Below are 24323 nucleotides of genomic sequence, written 5' to 3'. Positions count from 1 at the left end.
CAGTACCCTATCCTTGCTGTTGATCCCGACTACGATGTCACTCAATGCTTCATGAAACTTGTCAATTTCATCCTCATCTGCACTCTCACATGGTGAATACACTGAGACAGTTCTCATCCTAATTCCTCCAATTGCCAAATCTACCCTCATCATTCGCTTGTTTACGTGCCTAACAGAAACTACGTTGCGTGCAATAGTATACCTGATGAACAGCCCTACCCCACACTCCGCCCTTCCCTTTTCAACACCCGTCAAGTATACTTTATAATCTCCTAGCTCTTCCTCTTTATCTCCCCTTAACCGAATATCACTTACTCCTAGCACAGCCAGATGCATCCTCTTTGCTGACTTAGCCAGTTCTACTTTTTCTTCCGTAAGCCCCATTAATATTGATAGCTCCCCATCGAATTCCATTTCGTTCGCCAAGTTGTTTCCAAGGAGTCCCTCGCCTGTCAAATGGGAGTGGGACTCCATTACTCCCATAGGTCCTAGGCTTGCTTAAAGTGTTTTGAGCTCGGTAAATTCATGAAGCAAGATGCTGCCCTACTTACACATAGTCCAAGTGAGGATCTGTCCCCTAACGGGTTAGGGACCACCGGTGGATTGTATAGCCCTGGGCGCCTGAGCACAAGGAAGGCCCTGACTCAGAATATGTCCGAGATGCCCACTCCCATTCCGTAGCAACTGATATCGCGACTCTCAGGACCACTTACTAGGCCACTCAGCCGTTGCCCATGGTTCACGAACTAGAACGTGATTACCATAACCCACACCATGAACCATACTCACATTATACATTGCACAAAATTCTGTATAAGGGGAGTTTGAAAGGCAAAAATGTGAAATGTTTTAACATTTTACTAAATATGCCCTACATTATTATTTAGTGTTTCATGAATATAATTTATCTCTTGTGTGACTGCTAGAAGTATTTTATTTTTAAGTTTATAACATTGCTTGCGTATCTGTCAGGTTGGTTGATTTTGGACATGCATATCTTTATTTACGAATATCTCGGAATCTACTGCACGTAGAAGGCTGCTGTTTTTACCTATCGATAGAGAATACTCAGCACTCAATTTTTGTTACTCTTATGCCCCTATGCTTGTTTTTGTGTGAAGAAAATTGAATTTTGTGTGAATTAGTGTCTCTGGAAGTTCTTCTATATAGTTTGATTGCACTTATTTTGATAAACAAAAAAGTATAAATATGCCTAGAAGTGCTAGTCTATTTAGGAAATGTAAGTTTTGTGGCAACCAGCATACTAAAAGCACAAGACCATGTGGTTCACATGAGGTAGAATCTGCCAACAGTGTAGAAACAGATTGTCAAAATGTGACACCAGACAAGAAGACAGATATGCCCCCTATCAGTGCAAGTGAATCAGTTTAGGAAAACATTTTGAAGAACTGGGATCATTAGAAGAAACTTCAGAGAGTAATAGTTATGATTTACTTTGTTTTACTTGATATGAACATTTTTAGTCAAGTTTTGACTGATTTTTTATGTTGTAACCTTTGTGGTGGGCAAGTAACTGTAGAGGAAGATATTTCAGCAAGAAGTGGACTTTCAGTAAGAATTGTAATTATTTGCACTAACTGTAAAGGCAGAAAGCCATTTTTTACTTCAAAGGAATGCAAGAACAGTATGTATGAGGATAGTTGGACTCTTCTATGCCATCTTCTATGCTATTGGCAAAGGTCTCAGTGCAGCACAACTTTTCTGCTCACTCATGAATCTTCCAGCACCTCCTGCCAGAATTCAGAAATACACAAGTTGTAGGAGAAGCTGTTGAATCTGTTGCTTCCTTATCAATAAATTCTGCAGCAAAGGAGGCCATTGAACTGAATGAAGGTAATAGTGATTTACCTATTTCATTTAACGAGACTGATTACCTCAGATCGAGTAGGGTTATTTAGTTGTCTTGTCAAAGAATACTGCAACGTTGGCAAACTGTACGGAATGTACAGGAAACAACAACACGGTTCAACCCGGAAAAAGAACTAAAAATTGGTCTTAACTCCTTCGCTGTCTCCCTGGGTACGTACTCGGGCTCCCCATTACTGACGCATGGTGTCAGTCCGAATACGTACTCCCGCTTGTGTAGCTTTGCCTTAATTGCTTTTACTGTAGCTGAAAATGAATGCAAATGCCATCTGTTGCATGTCATTGGAATTGCAAAGATATTCTCTTTGCAGTAGTGCTGCTCTAAGTACTGTAGTCATCCTCCTTGCATGTCTGAACTAGAGACAAAAGAATGATGCTAGCCGTTGTTTGTTTACAGTATGTTTTGTGTTCTTTGCTAAATGATATTGAAAGAGAATCATTTTATGATAATGATTTACTTAGTAGAAGTGAGAATTCTGCTGAACTTAATGATTATGAAAATATCAGTCGGGATGAAGACGATAGTGGTATTCTTGATAATGTTTTACCGGCAACAGGTTGTGGTGATGGGAATTCACACTATCGTAAATTCTGTTCCTATCCCCGATAAATTACAATTTACTTGGTAAGGAGGTTTGAAAATAGATATTCCTGACAATTTTACAGAACTTAATTTGAAAATTAGCCTTTCTGAGACTAAATTAATGCTGGGGCTGTACCTTAATTAAAGCCATGGCTGCTTCCCTCCCACTCCTAACCCTTTCCTGTCCCATCGTCGCCATAAGACAATATCTGTGTCGGTGCGATGTAAAGCCAATAGCAAATTAAAAAAAGCAATCTCTGTACAAGCCATGAAGGCCCTTGGAGGGGTGGAAGGTAAAGGCTTCTACTATCCGTAACCTCGGCACTTGATGGTGTTGGGTGGTTAGCTCTATGCTCGGCCGCCTTTGCCCCCAGGAATTAACCTGGTACTCATTTTTGGTGTAGGCTGAGTGGACCTCAGGGCCATGTGCACCTCCGGAAGTGGAAATCTCGTTTCTTAAATTTTACGACTTCCTGGCGGGGATTCAAACCCACGTCCTTCCGAGTGAACCGAGCACGCCTTTACCGCCTAGGCAGCCCCTATAGCAAATAAAAAATGAGACTAAATTGTTGTCAGTAGGTAAGAAATCCAAGAGAATTGAATGTCAGGTTGGGGATACAAAGCTGGAACAGGTTCAAGTATTTTGGATGTGTGTTCTCCCAGGATGGTAATTTTTTTTTTTTTTCATTATGTCTCACCGACACAGATATGTCTTGTGGCGACGATGGTATAGGAATGGGAAGGAATCGGCCGTGGCCTTAATTAAGGTACAGCCCCAGCATTTGCCTGGTATGAAAATGGGAAACCACGGAAAACCATCTTCAGGACAGTGGGGTTTGAACCCACTATGTCCCGATTACTGGATACTGGCCTCACTTAAGCGACTGCAGCTATCGAGCTCAGTGGATGGTAATATAGTAAGAGAGATTGAATTGAAGCGCTGTAAAGCTAATGCAGTGAGCTCACATTTGCAATCAGCAGGATTCTGTAAGAAGGAAGTCAGCTCCCGGACGAAACTATCTTTACATCGGTCAGTTTTCAGACCAAGTTTGCTTTATAGGAGTGAAAGCTGGGTGTCCTCTGGATATCTTATTCATAAGCTAGAAGTAGCAGACATGAAAGTAGCGAGAATGATTGCAGGTACAAGCAGGTGGGAATAATGAAAGGAGGGTACTCAAAATGAGGAGATAAAGGCCAAGTTAGGATTGAACTCGATGGATGAAGCTGTAAGCTTAAACCAGCTTTGGTGTTGGGGTCATGTGAGGCAAATGGAGGAGGGTAGATTACACAGAAAAATAATGGACTCCATTATGGAGGGTAAGAGGCGTAGAGGGAGACCAAGACTAGGATGGTTAGACTCAGTTTCTTATGATTTAAAGATAACTAAACAAGGTCACAGGGCTAGATACAAATAGAGCCCACAAGTGAAAACATAGTGGAAGCAGATGATTGACATGAGGTAATAGGCGAGGAAAACATCATAATCTTCATGGACTACACAGCATGTGATAACATTGTCATGGTTTGTCAGTCTAGTAATATAGTGACTTTGTATATGACAGTTGGCAAAATCCTGAATCAGCAAGCGTCCGAAAAGCTGAGAATTTGAGATTTTAAAAAAAGAAAAATTAATCCACTTTGTACATGTGTTTCAGTCTGTAGTATAGTTAAGGCTGTGGAAATTACTTTTTAACATACTACAGCGTAAATACTCTCTCTTTTGGACCAACCCTTCGTAAGGGTGTAGTGGCATGACACGACAATCCTTTTGGTAATCAATTTGGTTCTTAAAATGCCCATTCAGGGAGGTCCACGTAAAGAGACAACATTTGTGGTGTTTAAACATGATATTCATAATGGAGAGACTGTTGTTGGTTGCAAACTGTATCAATCAATTACTTCACTCATTACGTGCACCCAGCCATACTGTCCCACAGTTTCTTGCAGGTGGTTGTCCATTGAAGTGGTTCCTACTCTTGCATTGAAGTCTCCCAATATGATGGTAATACCTCTTAGTTTAAGTGATGCTATAGTATCTTCCATGTCTGCATAAAAGTCTTCGATCTCTTGGTCGTCTGCAGCGATGGTGGGTAGATATACTTGGATCAGGTGTAGTTTATATGATTTGGTGTTGAGAGTGAGGTTCAGTATTCTTTCATTGATAGGTCTGTATTCCTCAACATATTGGTATATCCGCTTATCAACAAGAAACGCGACGCCATTCTGACCTGTATCATTTGCCCCGGCGATGTATATTACATGGTCGTCTGTTTCAAAATGCCCATGTCCTTTCCAGTGAGTTTCTGACAGTCCACACAAATGTCGATTTGATGTTTCTTTAGTTCTCTTTCTACAGTGCGAAGTTTTCCCGTCTGAACTAACCCTCGCATTCCATGTAGCTATTGCTTTACCTTTGTAAATTTGGTCTGCATTTGGTCGATCAGTAGCAGATTTACCGTGCGAGGCCTGATCGTTCACCTCTGCACGTCCGGTCGCACATTACACATCGTCGGCCCAGACCCAAACTGACGCTGATCGCTACTCGGGTCGCACAGCATACCAATATTCATTTCTTGACTCTGCATGATGCGCTCATGGGATAATAATCAGGTGGTTTTCCCTTGCCTTCCTGATCCTGTGCCTTTGGCCATCCATTGGCTCTTCTGCCTTTAGGGGCAGCTCCCACCCCAAGGACAAGAGGGTGCCATGGACCTCTACGTGCTCATCCCTTCAAAAAAAGGTGCTAACAAGATCCTACTCAATAGTGCCTGAAGGTCCACCAAGCAGTAAAATGTTACATCACATAAAGAGAGTGATATTTGTTAAATATCTCATGGTTTCAGATTAGACTGACCATACTCTTTACCTGTAGTCCATTTCAGGGTATTTTTGATGGCATGTCAGTGCGCAGAACAGGCATATGGTCAGTTTTGTGAAACTGATTTTTTTATTTTTAAATTTTTTTTAAGAATGTGATGTAATCAAGACTGCATAATGTAGAGAGAATGGCTTGATGAAAGACATACAACATGAAGCAAATGTTCTAGATGTTCCAATTTGCCAAATGCTAGAATTGCCATATAAAGAATATTAGTGAGTAGCTCTTGCAGTTGTGCATTATTGACATACAGCCAGTCTCCGCTCCAACAGTGCACAAGGTGAAGCTACCCTTCATCTGCAGTTCATCACATATTTCACTGACATTGGCTATTGTTCTGTGTTTGTGCATCATTGACAAATGGCTATCTCCATCCTACATGTTGGTCAAGGCGAAGCTATCACCCATCTGCAATTATCTAGTATCTTCTGCAGCACGTCATCAGTGTTTGTCAGCACTGTAGTGTAGGATGTTATTGGACGTGACTGTAAATCACTAGTACATACATGTGCCATTACTTTGAGTGCTCATTATATCACTGACATACTAGGACTTTCAGCCCAACTTCCAAGCCATATATCACAGGTTGCATGTAATGAAAAGCACTTGTGCCTACTTACGGGATAAACACATCAACTTGCCAAATCACCAGATGTGTCATCAATTGACACGAGACATGATCAAACAACTGGTGCAGCTTTACTTTTGTCAGCAGATGTTCTTGAACTTTGGCCCTTTGTGAGTGATACATGAATGTCCGTTTTGCAGAATATTATTAAAATGTTACCCAGTTCAATGTTCAAGCCTAAGGCAGACACACTTTACTACTACTACTACTACTACTACTACTACTACTACTACTACTACTACTACTACTACTACTCGCGTAGGGATGGCAGCCCTTGTGATGTAATTTTAGCTATTTTGTTTCCTACATCAGAGTTGCTGTATATTGGATGTCAAACCATTGTCGAGGGTTCCGCACCCAGGATAATCTTACCTGCCCACGTTGACTTTCCCCTTCCATTTTGCCTTCTTTGATGAATTGTATCAGCCTTTGTTTGTCATTTTGAAAGATATGACCGAAATAGGCCGCATTTTGCAAGGTTTAAGACTTTACATGATCTCCTGGTATGACGGAGAACCTCCACATTAGCGACATGGTCTACGCTTGGGGTCTTGAACATTCTGTGATACATTCACATTTCAAAAGCATCCAGTTGGGTTTTTGACAAAGCCTCCAGTGTCCTTCCTTCAACATCATAGACTAAAGTAGCACCAGTAAAACACAACACTTCACGGCATACCTATCACTTTCAAATTGGAGGTCGCGCTTGCACACAAGATGTTTTAATTTCAGAAACACTCTTGAGTTATTGTACACATCTTCTATACCAGTATATGAAAGAGAATTGTTAAAAACATATTATCCTGGGATAATTGGATGACCATCACATCTGCCTCATGATGTTTGATATTTATGAACAGCATTGTAGTTTGTACCTTAACTCTAAAGGCCATTAATTAATAGTAAAGAGCATTCTGTAAGTCTTTATTTTTTACAGCTATTTACAAGGATGGAAGAAAACTCTGTTGATTGTCTCTCATGACCAGAGTTTCTTAGATAATGTATGCAATGAGATTATCCATCTTGATCAACAGAAACTATATTATTATAAAGGCAACTATAGTATGTTCAAGAAAATGTTTGTCCAGAAACGTAAAGAGATGATAAAAGAATATGAAAAGCAGGAGAAGCGAATCAAAGAGATGAAAGCTCATGGCCAGTCAAAGAAAGCAGCTGTAAGTAACATTTTTTGTAGTTCTGATTGTATATTTCATTATATCGAATACATTAAAATTCGAATTTAACCATTTAAATTTACCTTCTTTTCTTTCTTACAGGAAAAGAAGCAGAAAGAAGTTTTGACAAGGAAACAGGAAAAAAATAGAACTAAAGTTCAAAAGAATGAAGATGACAATGCACCTACAGAGCTACTGCAGAAACCTCGAGATTACATAGTGAAATTCTCATTCCCGGACCCTCCACCTCTGCAACCTCCAATTCTTGGATTACACAGTGAGTACTTCTTGTCTTCTAGCTTTACATACTTTTGTATCCTGTGTACATGTATCGTTTCACTAATGAATCATATCGTGATCTTTGTTCTTGATTTCAGATGTGACATTTGCATATCCTGATCAGAAGCCTCTATTCAAAAAATGTGATTTTGGAATAGACTTGAGTTCTCGGGTTGCTATCGTTGGGCCAAATGGTGTTGGCAAGTCCACATTCCTGAAGCTTCTGACTAGTGATTTAACACCTCTAGAAGGTGAAGTTAGAAAGAATTACCGCCTTGTAAGTATTGTGTTCATTTCTTATTTTATTTGCATATTTGATTTCTCATCCAAGCAGACCTGGCCAACAGCTGGAAACTGCAGATGATGATGATGATGATGATGATGATGATGATGATGATGATGATGATGATGATGATGATGATGATGTTGATGATTTCTCATCTGTTGGTATAGATCAAGTAACTTTTTACTCAATTGCCTTGAAGAGTTGACACCTGTAAATTTCTCTTATTTATTTTACCTAATAATGTATCTAAATCTAGAGAGAACATATTTGTTCTGTGCTGAATCTGTTTACCTCTGTACAGTGAAACCTCGATTCTCCGTTTTTCGAGGGACCATAAAAATAAAACGTACAACACGGGAAAACGGAAAATCCGGGATTGAATGAAAACCATCAACAATTTGGCTAAACATCACAAAAATGAAATATGTATAATTATAATCTTACAAAAACTCCTAAACCAAACCAAACTACAGCCCCATTGGGACTTTGCCTGCCAAGCGACCGCTGCTCAGCCCGAAGGCCTGCAGATTACGAGGGCGCATGGTCAGTGCGACGAATCCTCTCGGCCGATATTCCTGGCTCTGTAGATCGGGGTCGCCATCTCACCATTAGATAGCTCCACAACTAAAGGTAATCACGTAGGCTGAGTGGACCTGGAACCAGACGTATATCCAGATAAAATTGCCTGACCTGGTCGCAATCGAACCCGGGCCCTCTGGATGAGAGGCAGGCATGTTAGACCGCGAAACCGCATTAATTACCGGTACGAGAGTTCAAAATCTCGATACTTTATATTCAATTTTACAGGGGAATCTTCGTCAGTTTCCCGTGAAAACTTCTTTCAGTTCAGCAACTTTGATTAGGCTAGCCAAACTCTTCGAAAAATCTAATAACGCCAAGCCAAACGACAATCGACCACAAGTAGCTTTTTAATTCTCTCATCTAATAAAATAAAGCACGTTAGATACAAAAGCTCCCAAAATGATGGCGAAATCCCTTCATTTCTTAATCTTTCATTGTAATTTGGTCTCCGGTATGCAGTTCGTAGGCAGTTTCTGGAAATCTCGTACCGCGCAAATTAGGCCTACATCGACTTTTAAAGGTTATGTTGAGCTCGAAAACATGGTTTCGAATATAAGTATCGATTCTTAAAAGTTCTCGAATGCATTATATTCAGTTCTGCGCGTCACAAATCCAGTCAAATTGGAAAGATAAAAGAAATATCATCAAAACTTTAGAAATTACGGTTATTCGTGACCTTGAGGTCATCTGGAAAGCGCGCTCGCTGCAAACTGACTTGCTAAAATAGGATACTCCTTTTTGTATGGAATTAAGCTTACTTTCTTTGAAATTATCTGACATCTATATATATAAAATAAGAGTTTTGTCTGTACATTGCTCAGAATTTGAAAAGAATGGTATTTCTGTATCGGTCATGTCCTCAGTACCAAGAAAATGCATTTTTTACTTTTTCGTAATTTCTGTCTGTCTGTCTGTCTGTCTGTCTGTATGTATGTACACGCATCACGAAAAAACGGTTGAAGAGAATTTAATGAAAATCGGAATGTAAAGTCGGGTGATGAACCGCTACAATCTAGGCTATAAATTATTTTAATCACGCTGAGTGAAATGGTAGTTTAGGGGAAAGCCTGAAATTTAATTCTCAAATATTTGTTATTAGTGGCCATGTCCTAATGAAAATCGCTAGACAAAGATGGGAAATAAGTCGCTACAATATAGGCTATACACGGTTAGAAAAATGGTAGTTTAGGGGAAGGCCTAAAATGTAATTGTCAAATATTTATTTTATTAGTGGTCGTATCTTCACGAAAATTGGTATGCAAAGTCGGGTAATAGGTCGCTATAACCTAGGCTATCAATAATGTTATTCACAGTGAGTGAAATGGTAGTTTAGAGGAAGGCCTGAAATGTAATCTATATATATAAAATAAGTGTTTTGCCTGTACATTGCTCAGAATTTGAAATGAATGGTATTTCTGTGTCTGTCATGTCCACAGTAAAAAGGAAATGCATTTTTTACTTTTCCATAATGTCTGTCTGTCTGTCTGTCTGTCTGTCTGTCTGTCTGTCTGTCTGTCTGTCTGTCTGTACACGCATCACGAGAAAACGGCTGAAGAGAATTTAATGAAAATCGGAATGTAAAGTCGGGTGATGAACCACTGCAATCTAGGCTACAAATTATTTTATTCACATTGAGTGAAAGGGTAGTTTAGGGGAAGGCCTGAAATGTAATTCTCAAATAAGTTATTTATGTTATTAGTGATCATATCGATAAATACTACATAACTAACATAACTTTAGTTATGTCGTAAGTTAGTAGTAGTTATGTAAGAAGTTATTAAATTTCTGATCACTTATGTCTTATACATTGTTACCGTACCGCATATAATCAGAGATATTCATGAATTTGGATTTTTGTTACTAAGTCCATATCATCGCCGAGTCACGAGAAAATGGGTGAACAGTATTTAGTGAAAATCGGTATGTAAAGTCTGAGAATAAGGAACTACAGTCTACGATATAAATAATTTTGTAGGACACCCTAATATCACAGAGTCGAAAGAAAACTAATGTGAAGGCCTGCAATATAGAAAGCTCATAAACTTTATCAACAATAACATTACATTGACCATTGTTTGTTGTGATGTGCTTTTTGTCTTCTGTTTCCTCTCATCCCCGACAGATAGGATTACTGCAGCGTACCGAGGTTTTTTTAATTTGTTTGACGTCGCACCGACACAGGTAGGTCTTATGGCGACGATGGGATAGGTAATGAATAGTGGTGTGAAGGAAGCGGCCTTGGCTTTAAGGTACAGCCTGGTGTGAAAATGGGAAACCACGGGATACCATATTCAGGGTTTCAGGGTTGCCAGCAGTGCGGTTCGAATCCACTATCTCCCGGATGCAAGCTCACAGCTGCGCGCCCCTATCCACACGGGCAACTCGCCTGGTCGTACCGACTGTAAACAGCCTGCCTGTATATTGGTGGGAAGTAGCTGGGGAGTAAGATAACTTTCTTCTTTAGCATGCCATTCCTCTGGTTCATACATTTCCTGATATATCTGGTACGTAACACACTGGTTCATCATAGTATTTGAGCAATTCAATCCCTACACTGAGGCACTGATTGGAATGAGTAGTGTGCATATTTAACGGAATAATGACAGAGGAGTGTTCACGGCAGTCTGCGACCTGGTTAATCCATCTCTGGAACTTTGGACTCTTAGGTCGGCACCGTAGTACTGTTCGTTGAAAGTGAAAAAGTGTGCGGTTTTTCATTTGATCGAGTATTTTATATGATAACATTGCTTTCAATCGCTACATTCCTACTGATGTTTTTGTAATGACCTATGTTGAATTCAGTTAGGAAAACCACCAAGTCAGTCTTTCTGAGAATCCCGTAGCGAAGCACGGGTACATCAGCTAGTAATATATAAATCTGTATCATCCATTGTTAGAAAGTAGTACTGATGGTGGCTCATGTTTACATTTCCATCATTTAAGTTGGTTTTCATCACCAAATTAGGTTGTGATACCCATAGGGACATTACTATGGGCAATGGGTTGGGACTGGTACCATATCGTCCCCACTCTGGCAAACTAGCGAAACTGACAAACTAAGGAATCTGTAGTTCTGAAGTTCTGGTCTAGATTTTGTTATTTATATATTGTCTACCCTCTCACAAAGTCTCACATCTGCAGCTCGTTCTCTATGCCTAACACACAAAACCAATAATTAAATATAAAAATTGATTTGACATGAGTAATCACAACTTCTTTCAGCTCTCCTAACCTTTTGACAATTTGCAGATTCGTTAGTTTGCCAGAGCAGGGACGATATCTGAAGTACTTATTTGATTACTGTTTGCATGAAGGAGCTATATTAAATGAGTGGAGAGTTGCTATAGCAGCCCCTGTATATAAAGGAAAGGGTGATAAACATAAAGCCAAAAATTACAGGCCAGTCAGTCTGACTTGTGTTACATGTAAGCTTTGGGAAAGTATTAATTCTGATTATATTAGACATGTTTAGGAAAGGTTATTCCACTGAAGCTCAACTTGTAGGATTCTAGCAAGATATAGCATACATCTTGGATTCAGGAGGTCAAATGGACTTTGTCGCGATTGACCTATCTAACACATTTGATAGCGTAGATCAAGGGAGACTACTGGCAAAAATGAGTGCAGTTGGACTAAACAAAAGAGCGACTCAGATTATTAGAATAGGTGAAGTATTGCCTGATCCTGTAATCATTAAGAGGGGAATTCCTCAAGACAGTATTATTGGACCTTTGTTTTCCTATTGTATGTAAATGATATGAGTAAAGAACTGGACTCAGAGATGAGGCTTTTTTGCACATAATATTATACTGTATAGAGTAATAAATAAGTTACAAGATTGTGAGCAACTGCAGAATGACCTCGACAATGTTGTGAGATGGACAGCAGGCAATGGTATGATGAAAAACGCGGTTAAAAGTCAGGTTGTGAGTTTCACTAATAGGAAAAGTCCTCTCAGTTCTAATTACTGCATTGATGGGGTGAAAGTTCCTTACAGGAATCACTGAAAGTACCTAGGTGTTAATGTAAGGAAAGATCTTCATTGGGGTAATCACATAAATGTGATTGTAAATAGAGGATAAAAATCTTTGCACATGGTTATGAGGGTATTTAGGTGTTGTAGTAAGGATGTATAGGAGAGGACATATAAGTCACTGGTAAGACCCCAGCTAGGGTATTGTTCCAGGTTATGGGGCCTTCACCAGGATTATTTGATTCGAGAACTGGAAAATATCCAAAGGAAAGCAGTTTGATTTACTCTGGGTGATTTCCGACTAAAGAGTAGCATTCTGAAAATGTTGAGAAGTTTGGGCTGGGAAGACTTGGGGGAAAAGAAACAAGCTGTTCAGCTAAGTGGTAGGTTACAAGTTATAAATTTTCTTTTGGTACATGGTGGATATATAATATGTATAATCACATTATTTTTCTACATTAAGTTATATATTAATACAGGACATGTTTCATCCTGTTTTAGGACATCCTCAGCAGTGTTTTCTCATTACAAATTATTCATTAATTCATTCATTCATTTATTTAGCTTCCACAGACTGTACAATTACATATTTTGAAATATGCCAACGGTATAGGAGTTGTCAAGTGATTTCCTAATACTAACAGTAATATATGCACAACAATGAACATTTTGAAAAAGAAGAAAAACAGAAACACCACATACCTCAATGTTAGGACAGCACATCTTAATTTTTTAAAATAAATTTAATAACCAATATTTACAAGACAAAATAAAAATATATTGGTGTGGTGTTAATAATGTGAACATAGTCAATATGACATTAACATATTTTTAAGGCTATATACTAGATTACAAGTTAATAAGTAGTAGCATCATTACCAGCACTTCATCATGTATTCTTCTGTACTGTAGAAGCAGCTACTCAGCAGGAGATTTTTTAAAGCTGTGGTAAATGAACTGATGGGACTAATATCTTTAATCGTATTTGGAAGCTTATTATACAATCTGATTCCAACAGAGTCTACATTTCTCAAGGCAATGGTTTTACTCTTGTGCTCGATAAAAATATTATTTCTTGTTCGCGTCTGGTAATTGTGATTGTCAAAATTCTTTCTGAAGTGATCAATATTTTTTTTCATGTGTGGAATGCATTGCATGATGTATATACTTGGTACTGGGAGTATCCTTAGTCTCTTAAATAATGGTCCGCAATGATCTAACCTGTTACGTCTCAATATAATTCTGATAGCTCGTTTCTGTATTCGAAAAATAACATCAAGATTTGATTTGTAGCAGCCCCAGAGACCAATAGCATAAGTGATGACTGAATGGAAATATCCAAAATATGCTATTCTAACATATTCTTCACTACAACTATTAGACAAAATCCTTAAGGCAAAACAAACAGAACTCAGAGATTTTCCCTATTTTTTTAATATGACAATCCCATCTTAATTTTTCATCTCCGCCGGGCTGAGTGGCTCAGACGGTTAAGGCGCTGGCCTTCTAACCCCAACTTGGCAGGTTCGATCCTGGCTCAGTCCGGTGGTATTTGAAGGTGCTCAAATACGACAGCCCCGTGTCGGTAGATTTACTGGCACGTAAAAGAACTCCTGCGGGACTAAATTCCGGCACCTCGGCGTCTCCGAAGACCTTAAAAAGTAGTTAGTGGGACGTAAAACAAATAACATTATTATAATTTTTCATCTATATGGACACCTAAAAATTTTGTGGTCAACGTATTTTCAATTGCATTTGCATAAGTTCAATGTTTTTCCTGAACCATGATTCTAACCTAGACAGGACTGTATTTGCTGTAGTTTCTATAGACATAGGGTCAGGATTATTAATAATTATGTTTGTATCATCAGCATACAGAACTGCTGTTTCTACTTGATTATTGTGAGGAAGATCATTCACATAGATCAAGAAAAGAACAGGCCCCAAAATACTACCCTGCGGAATACCTAAGTCTATGCTTTTTACCTGAGAGTGATATGTCTCATTATGCCCTTTACTGTTACAATGTGTAATTTCAACAAACTGGGATCGTTTATTCAGGTATGATCTAAACCAGTCATTAACAATTCCTCTAACTCCAATCTGATATAATTTGTGCAACAATTTCATGATCAACAGTATCAAATGCCTTTGAAAGGTCAAGAAATAGTCCTATCACAGTTTCATCATTATCAAGAGCATTTATGACCAACTGTGTAAAATGTGATAAAGCAGACAAAGTACTTCTGCCAGCTCTGAACCCATGTTGTGCATTATTTAACAAGTTATATTTGATTAAAAATTTAGTAAGCCGATCTTTCATAGCACATTCAAATATTTTTGAAATAACAGTAAGTATTGATATTGGTCTGTAGTTATGTAAATCGTGTAAGTTTCCACTTTTAAAGACTGGGATAACTTTAGCTATTTTTAGGAGATTAGGAAACTGACCACTAGAAAATGATTCATTGATGAGATAAGTTAAAGGCTGTACCAGCTAGGGAGCACATTTTTTAATGAGTTTTGTGGGAACTTCATCTACACCTGTGGAAGTTTTGTTCTTCAAAGATTGTATGATTTTAAAAACTTCCAGTTCTGTTACTGGAGCTAACTGCATAGAGTTTTGCACAAAGGTTGGGAGTTCTGGTAATACATCTGATTTATTTGCATTTTCAAGTTTGTGTGGTAGGGATAGAAAGAAATCATTTATATAATTAGCCAAATGATGAGGGTCATTCATTTGTATTCCCTTATCATTTTTTATGGCAGCAACTTTATTTCCAACTGCGTGTCTGTTGGTTTCTCCCTTGATTACCTTCCATATGGTTCGTGATTTATTGCACGACTCTTTAACTTTCTTGTTATTGTGCATTATCTTAGCCACCCTAAGAACTCTTCGATAGACTGATTTGTAGTTTTTAACATGCTTACAAAAAACCTGGTCACAACTCTGTTGTGCTAATCTACTTAGTAATTTACATTTTTGACTTGAAATCCGTATACCCTTCGTGATCCATGGCTTTTTTGAAGATTCATTAATTACTGCAAGTTTTTTTTTTTTTGGAAAATGTAATTCAAATTCCATTTTTAAAAATGCTTAAAAAGGTTCTATACTTTTGGTCAATGCTATGACCGAATGTTATTGGAGTCCAGGTCTGAAGTTTAAGGCTTTCAATGAAACTGCCACATGCAGCTGCAGAGAAAAAACGAGTTAATTGTGGCTTGCTTTATTTTGGTTGAATGCTTGCTAGCATTCTCAAATTCTAGTTGTAAAATTTGAGCATGATGATCTGATAATCCAAAATTTATATTGGATGCTTGCATTTTTAGAACAATGGAAATTAATACAAATGTTGTCTATCGTTGTAGCTGAGGTGGCAGTTACCCGAGTGGGTGTAAAAATTAAGTGTTTTAGATTACAGCTTTGAAGAACATGCAGTAGTTGTGATGTTGATGGAAGGTTTTCTTCAGCAAAATCTATGTTAAAATCACCACAAAGTATTACTTCTGCGCTGCTATTCCTACCGAAAATGTTATGAAGGACTTGATCTAATTTTTCTAAGAAAATCTTCACATCATCATCCGGTGAACGGTACACGGTTAACAGAATTACCCTTTTACCATAGGGAAGCTTAAATTCCACTGAAGTTAGTTCAAATTCTAATTCAGAATTATGCACTTCAAGATCCTTCCTTTCTTTACATTCAATTCCTGACTTAGCAAAAATACAAACTCCCCCATGCTCTTTATTAACCCGACTGTAATTACTTGCCAGATAATAACCTTCAATATTAATGAGTTCAAGTTCATCATTATTACACCAATGTTCATCCAAACAGATAAACATAACATCCTCTATTGAATTTAAAATTACTTGTAATTCTAAAATGCCTTGAATTCCATGTATTGGGTCTTTTTAAAGTTCAGTGTTAATTTGTTTTTCCTGAACCATGATTCTAACCTAGACAGGACTGTATTTGCTGTGGTTTCTATAGACGTAGGGTCAGGATTATTAATAATTATGTTTGTATCATCAGCATACAGAACTGCTGTTTCTACTGTTCTGATGAAATATTTTGAACCGCCTATTCCCACCCTCCAAGTCATTACCGGTATTTAATTCTGGACCCACATTTTCGATTGAAATGTTATTGGGTCCAGAATCTAACACACGTTTCCCGGACTAGGTAGTTCTAGGACAGTCTTTTCCTGATCTTTACTTGTAATGATGTTACTTATTAACTTGCTTACATATTGCTTCCCAAGTCTATTCAAGTGCATGCCATGCCTCGTATGAGAACAAGGATCCATGAAGCACTACATAATCAACAACAGTTGACAAGGAGTGTAGTAAAACTTCCAATAGGTCTTGTGAATTTTATCTTCTAATTATGTATGACACACATTGTTTGCTAGAACTCATTATTTATACGTCACACCTGTGCTCTTGTTTTAAAAATCTTCAACAGTCTAGTATATTAAAAATCTTCTTTTGACCAGAATTGTAATATAAATGATCACTATTAAAACAAGAAAAACATCTGTAGCCTACTTTTTATGAGGTGGGAAGGGACTTTCTTATTGTTGGACAAAAATGGACCCTTTTATTTTTTATTTGATGAAGGTGAAACAAATTTGTAAAATTTTTCACGTCCGAATCCCACAACTTCCCACATCCGACTCCTCACAGCCACGTACTGTGCTAATAGCTGCTCTCAGTCTGGGTCAAGTCTGATTTTAGATACAAATTGTTGAAAACTTTTCAGGAGTATGGGATGCTTCAGAAGGGCCTAAAACATAAATATCGATGTATCATTCTTACGGTTCGTTTCACAAGAAAATTGCTCATGGCATTTTTTGTTCTATACTTTTTTCCGATAAGCCAAAAAAAGGAGGGGGGGAATCACTGGCAGTCCTGTGAAAAGTTAAATCTAAGCGTCAGTAACTAACTCTATAAAGAAAGTTGCTATGGGGATCGTTCCAACAATGTTTTAAAGGCTTTGTATATCTGTCAGTACTTTTTTTTAATTAACCCAATACTTGGCTGTCGTTTATACTGGAAGGAAGAGATCAAATAAAGATCAGCAATAATACAATACAGTATGAAACTGCAAAGGGCCACAGAGAGCAAGGAAGCGAGTACGTCATGACAAATCGCTGACAGGTACAGGCATGCTCACTTATGTGCCTCAGAATCTGCAAAAAAATATTAGGGTTGGACAAAATATGCTAATGCACATGTTAAGTAATTGTCCCATCAAAGATGGGTACTACAGCTAGTATTATATAAACACTATACAGGTATCTAGTTACTCATTCTTGTCATGAGGGAAACTGAACAAAGACCCTGAATTATTCTGCACTTTGCAATTATTGCAGCCAAACTCAACACATACTGTATCTTTCCACTCATGTTAAGAGGAGATAAAAATCAATCATACATTTACTGTGCTTAATGATTTTAACTTACTCCCAACACATAAATAACAACAAAAACTTATACAACTTTGCCCAGTAACGAAAATTCTGTTAGTTTACGTATCGTCTGACATCCATATGTTGTTAAGGAAATTGGCATCCTTGTTGATTGTAGCCTGCACCCATTCGCTAAACTTCCTGCGCAACACGGGGTCTCGTGGATTTAATTTCCGCACAATCTGTACCTTATGACAGGGTAAGTTACTCCAGGTCCCACCGCTAGATAGAGCTTACATTGCAGTTGCTCGATATCTTACAGACCATCCTGTATGATCTCTACTGCATTTGGTAATAATGTAATTATGATGAGCTTCTTCACAATGTAGACAACACTAATTATCAACAGAATGAATATAAGGAGGATTCAGGAAATAAAGAGCCCTTAGATCAAGATTACCTTCATAGAATAGCCATAGAAATATTCTTTGAAGACCTTACAATATCTGCCACAGAACATAAAGTTATCAGCTGTGTGCTAACATCAAGTAGATAATATAGGGTGGCGCAATGAAACGGGAAATTTTGAAGTAACGTGATTTGCACGAATGAACTCAGGAAAAAAAATATTTTTATTGATGAAAGTATGTGTATACAGTATGCCATTTATGTTTTCATTACAAAATGTCATAAAGGGCCACTTTACTTCTTAGATGACATTAGAAAGATGTGCTCCATTTTGGAGTTCACATTGTAATAACCTATTATGGAAACTCTTGAATGCTCACTTCAGCATGCCTCGGACAATAGCAGTGATTTCGTCTTCACTCTTCTGTTTCATTTCCTGGATAGTTGCAGGACGTGAGTGGTACACTTTACTTTCAAGATGTCCCCACAGGAAAAAGTCTCAAACACTAAGATCGGGTGATCTCTCAGGCTATGGAATGTCACCTTTAACTGAAACAGCCAAACAGTTGGCGAATGGCTTCCATAAATTTTCGAGCAGTATGTGGCATGGCTCCGTACTGCTGAAACCACATGTTTTCAATGTTCAAAGTGTGCAGTTTCAGTGTAAAGAATGTTTCAAGCATATCAACATACCGAATTGATGTTACTGTTGTTGCAATGCCATCCTCACTTTCAAAAATGTAAGATCCAGCGACGCCATAATATGAAACAGCACACCCTACTGTGACCTTGGCGCTATGTAACGGATGTTCGTGCAACTTGCTAGGATTTTCCTTTGCCCAGTAATGAAAATTCTGTTTGTTTACGTATCCATTAAGGTGGATGTGGGCTTCGTCTGATATCCATATGTTGTTAAGGAAATTGACATCCTTGTTGATTGTAGCCTACACCCATTCGCTAAACTCCCTGCGTGACATGGGGTCTCGTGGATTTAATTTCTGCACAATCTGTAACTTGTAGTGGTGGTACTTGAATTTGTGCAGTATTCTTTGTAAGCTTCGTCACCCCATCCCTAGCACAGATGCATGTTGGCGAAAGGAGTGGCGAGGGCTCCTCTCGATGGAAACTCGAGCAGCTGCAATGTTCCCAGGTGTACGTACTGTTCAGATGCCTCCTGGAGGCTTTCGTTTCAAGGCTAAACCAGTTTCTTCAAAATTTCACACCCACATTGTAATCACATGAGCAGATGGCACACATCCAGGACGTCTGAGCAGGTAATGCTGTCAAAATAACCGTTGTGCAGCAGTCGCACTCTCACCTTGTTTGTAATATGGTCTCACAGTGACAGCACGTTTCACACCACTCCAATTCTGCATGATTACTAAATGGCAATGCGTTCACAACAGCTACGCATCAGTTCCAGAAACCTGCCGGCACTACAGTGTTGCTAACACTTAATGTTCAAAATTTCCTGTTTCCCTGCATCACCCTGTATTTAAGGTCTTGCTAACCATTTGTAGCCCACTTGACTGTGCCAGCATGTGAACAAAGTTGAATGGAAGTCTAACAGTGATTGCAAGTTAGAAATTAAACAAATGATCATGACACAAATAACTGGACCCTGATTACAAAATAACTGTAATAAGCATTATAACAGTCTAGATGCTATTATACAGTAAATACACTGGCGGGAAAAAATATCAAAACACCATGATATAAGGAATGTAGAATGCGGAAATTTTGACAATAAATTTGTCGAGGTAACATATTTAATTGATCAAAGGTACAAGACTACAGGTTAATATCTGCGCGAGAAAAGCCATCGCAAGTGTGCCATGCTGGTCCAATAATAACTGGTGTAATCCCCTGACTGTTGAATGCAGGCATGCAAACGTGCATGCATTGTGTCGTACAGGTGCCGGATGTCAGATTGTGGGGTGGAGTTCCATGCCTTTTGCACTTGGTCGGTATACGGGGACGGTTAATGCCGGTTGTGGACAATGCTGGAGTTGTCGTCCAATGATGTCCCATACGTGCTCGATTGGGGACAGATCAGGGGATCGAGCAGGACAAGGTAATATGCCGACACTCTGTAGAGCCCCGTTGGGTTACAACAGCTGCATGGGGGCATGCATTATCCTGTTGGAAAACACCCCCGGCAATGTTGTCCATGAAATGGCAGCACAACAGATTGAATCACCTGATGGATGTACATATCTGCAGTCAGGGTGCATGGGATAACCACGAGAGTTCTCCTGCTGTCATAGGAAATTGCTCCCCAGACCAGAACTCCCAGTGTAGGTCCAGTGTGTTGATACCACAGACAGGTGGAATGCAGGCACTCACCTGGCCTCCTAACTAACACAAGGCCATCACTGGCACCAAGGCAGAACCGGCTTTCATCAGAAAACATAACGAACCTCCACTCCACCCTCCAGTGAGCTCTCGCTTGACACCACTGAAGTCGCAGACGGGTAGTGGTTTGGAGTAAGTGGAATGCATGTTGCAGGTCATCTGGCTCAGAGCTGTCCTTCAAGTAACCAATTTCGAACAGTTTGTTGTGTCACTGTGGTGCCAAGTCCCACTCGAATTGCTGTTTCAGACGCAGTCTGCTGCGCCATAGCCATACACCGAATACGGCGAGTGTACCTTCTTGTGACCACTGCTGCCAGTACGCATGCACAGTGGAGATATTCCTGCCCAGTCGTTCTGCAGTAGCGCGGAAGGAAAATCCACCTTCACGTAGCCCTATTATATGCCTCATTCAACCGCAGTGAGCTGTTGATACTGGCCTCTTTGTTGTCGTTCTTGACCCACTCACAGTCACTCCACCCAATCTCACAGGTAACTAATGCTTTTGCACAGTACAGCCCGTATTTAAAGTAAACCTGATGTGCAATGTTATGGGGCTGCTGCTAGTGCCACACTGTGATTTGTGGGAAATTTGAATCAACATTATCTTTCAAATGTATAAAGACGCCTACCAATGTTCATTAATCTACCAGAACCGCTTCTTGGTGTTTGGATATTTTTTCCGCCAATGTAATTGTAAACGAAGATTTAACTATAGGCTTAAAAAAAGGACCTTCCCTACCGAGAAGCACATGATAGCTAGATAGCAGAACGTTCATTGCCCAGAAAGCATGTTCCAAAAAGATACGAATAGTGCAATAGCGCAACAGTCATTGGCCAAAAAGTGTGATCCAAGAAGCTATGAATTTCAACCAGTAGTAGCTCACACCTGACTTTGAATTAAATTTCAAATCTCTCCGCAGTGTCCATATGGAGTGAGGGCATATGACGCTGTTGATGGTGATTTGTCCGTCAGATGGAGACTTTAATAAGCCTTAAGCAGGCCCCTCGGTGTATTCGACAGAAGTAGGCTATGGGCTGGCACCAGGTTTCACCCTCTCCCTTCTGACTATTCAGATCATTCATTTTGTCTCTTTAACTCCTCTGATGAGGTTGACATCAGAAAGGGGATCCACTTGTAAAACCGTGCTACAAAGATTCATCTCGCTTCACACCCGACCCCATAAAGAAATGGGACAAGGACTGGACATACAGTAGCTCGCATCCCATCAGGTAATGTAGTACATCATTGTTCCATGTAAACCTGTGATGGAGTGAGCATGCTTATATCAGCATAGAACGCAGAATGCAGGGTGTTATTTAACACTTCTTAATTGATATCACTGATGGAAAATACATATTGCAGCATGTAGCTATGGATTGTTATAAAATTATTCTCTCGCTTACTGTGCAGTTCATTTCGTTAGATCTTCAAGGTTTTTACAAGCGGTCCATACACTTCGCTGTTTAATGAACCGTAAGAACAGTAACCATAATAGTTTTCTATTAAAGATAGATATATGGTGTGTGAATTTCTTTGTAGGTTTCATCGAGAGGTGTAGATGCTACCCACATAATCTTGTTGTATCTATACTAGTTTAGGCAGTGTATTCACATATGAGAGTCCTGGATGTACAGTTTTTGGCAACGTGTTCCACTTTAATCTAGCTGCTCCCCTGCTAATGCAGCATAATTATGTATAACCTATAATAATGTGGAAGAAATAAGCTTGCTAAGATGAAAGAATTACTTAATTACCCCTCCACCTCCACCCCATGTACAAGCATTCTCTCTTTATATTATTAGTATAGATAACGATTTCACATTAATGTATGTTAGTAAGTTGAGAATATGTCATTGAAGTTTAAAATCAGGAATATTCTGTTATAACTAAATACCAGTTATAAAGTAAACTTTTGTCTGCTGTTTTTTGGTACCTACACAGAAACGGTCAACTCTAAGTAGAATTGTGTACTTAAACAAATATGCTCAGTTTATGCAACTATAGTTCCTACTGTTTCTAAGTCAATAGCAACAATAATAGATAAGCCATAGTACAAAGCTAGTTAAGTATCTAATTTATTGTGAATTTCAACAGCAAACTCTGATTTTTCTGTCTGTCATAAGCACAAAATACTCCTCTTTATTGCTATGTTGAGTGGCTCAACTTGGCAGGTTCAGTCCTGGCCCAGTCCGGTGGTATCTGAAGGTGCTCAAATACATCAGCCTTGTGTTGGTAAATTTACTGGCATGTAAAGGAACTCCTGCAGGACTAAATTCTGGCACCTCGGCATATCCGAAAACCATAAAAGTAGTTAGTGGACGTAAAACCAATAAGATTGTTGTCGTTGTTGTTGTTGCAAGTGTGTTTTTGGTGTAGTATCTGTTTGGTCTGCACTGTTCTACGACAGTGAGCATTATTAGAGTACGTAATTGTTTGAAACTCAGTCATTGAGAGGGTTGCAGCATATTGTTCTGAGTGTAATTGTATTTTTTGGTGAATGAAGACCTTGAAAAGTTATTAGAATATCTGGATCGCTCATCATGCACCAGCTATACCAAACTCCAAACTGAAATCATCCTTCATGATATTGACTTTTATTTCATTTTATTCCCACAAGTGTTAAAGACAAATTTAATACAATTGGAAATTTTATTGACAGCGAATTGGACGATTTGACCAACATTCTGGGGAGCATCTGACCGCTGAAGAGACTCCTTCAGAATATCTGATGAGGCTTTTTGATTTGCCTTATGAGAAAGCTCGTAAGCAGCTTGGAACTTTTGGCTTATCAAGTCATGCTCACACAATCAAGATGAAGGATTTATCTGGTGGCCAGAAAGCCCGTGTTGCTTTAGCGGAACTCTGCTTGAATGCTCCTGATGTCGTCATTTTGGTGAGTATTCTAAATACATTCTACAATTTCTTTAACATGAGTAACCATATAACTTAATCTTTGTTATTTCCTGTAGCATACCTTGGTGGTTGAGATGAGAAGTAGGCTAAGAAAGAGAGTATGTGTATGTTTATTGTTAAGTAGGTCCATCTATTGTAATCTTGGTCATCTTTGGTCTTTCTTTTCTTTTATTTGCTTGTAATTGTATAGTTTACTTGAGTATTTCTCTGTCCACATGTTGACAGGTTGAAACCATGTTGGTTTATTTATCTCCCTTTTATTACTCTATTTCCACATTTTATTATTTTTCTATGCATTTTTCATTGTTCTTACCATGTCTTACATGGCATACTTCTCAAAAATGTAATGAACGTTGGCTTTTGCAAGAGTATTTCGTAATCTGAACTGTGATGTTGCAGAACCTATATTGAATATTTTCTTTGCACTTTTGGTCAAGGGACATGGATGAAGTAGTTCAGTAAATAATAATAACCTCCAGTACTGAATCAGTCTTTTGAATTCAAATCACCTCGGTAACTTAAATATTGATTTCAGTATTCCTTGCTTGCTACTGAGATGCACTACCATATCTAATGCTATAACCTGTATTCTAGTCCGCCTCCATAGCGTAACGGTTAGTGTTGTTAGCTGCCTCCTTGGGGGCCCGGGTTCAGTTCTCGGTACTGCCAGAAATTTAAGAATGGCAGGAAGGCTGGTATGTGGTTGAAATGGCACATGCAGCTTACCTTCATTGGGGGTGTACCTGAAAAGAGCTACACCACCTGAAGATGTCATGAGTTTACTTTACCTGCATTCTTGGAAGTGAAACTGAGAATTTGATAAATGAGGGAATTTTGTGGAGTAGATACTTACTGTATTTACTCCTGTAAATCCCCCACCAACTGATGTTTCTGGAATCAAATTTTCAATCTGGAGCTCTTGAAGCTAGCTAATTAACTATCCAGCCTTCTGGTACTGAC

General features: G+C 38.9%; 1 protein-coding gene across 1 annotated transcript in view; it reads left to right on the top strand.

Moving 5' to 3' along the window:
• Window positions 1-24323, top strand: part of LOC136858552 (ATP-binding cassette sub-family F member 1) — a 133043-nt gene that overhangs the window by 90769 nt on the left and 17951 nt on the right. Inside the window, exons 6-9 of the mRNA XM_067138171.2 lie at window positions 6914-7151; window positions 7254-7428; window positions 7529-7707; window positions 23110-23343. Of these exons, the coding sequence (XP_066994272.2) occupies window positions 6914-7151; window positions 7254-7428; window positions 7529-7707; window positions 23110-23343 (826 nt within the window). The remainder of the gene's footprint in view (window positions 1-6913; window positions 7152-7253; window positions 7429-7528; window positions 7708-23109; window positions 23344-24323) is intronic.

Source organism: Anabrus simplex, chromosome 1 (genome assembly GCF_040414725.1).
Source record: "Anabrus simplex isolate iqAnaSimp1 chromosome 1, ASM4041472v1, whole genome shotgun sequence".
Lineage (NCBI taxonomy): Eukaryota > Metazoa > Arthropoda > Insecta > Orthoptera > Tettigoniidae > Anabrus > Anabrus simplex.
The sequence above is the reverse complement of the archived record's forward strand: the minus strand, read 5'-3'. Positions and strand labels throughout refer to the sequence as shown.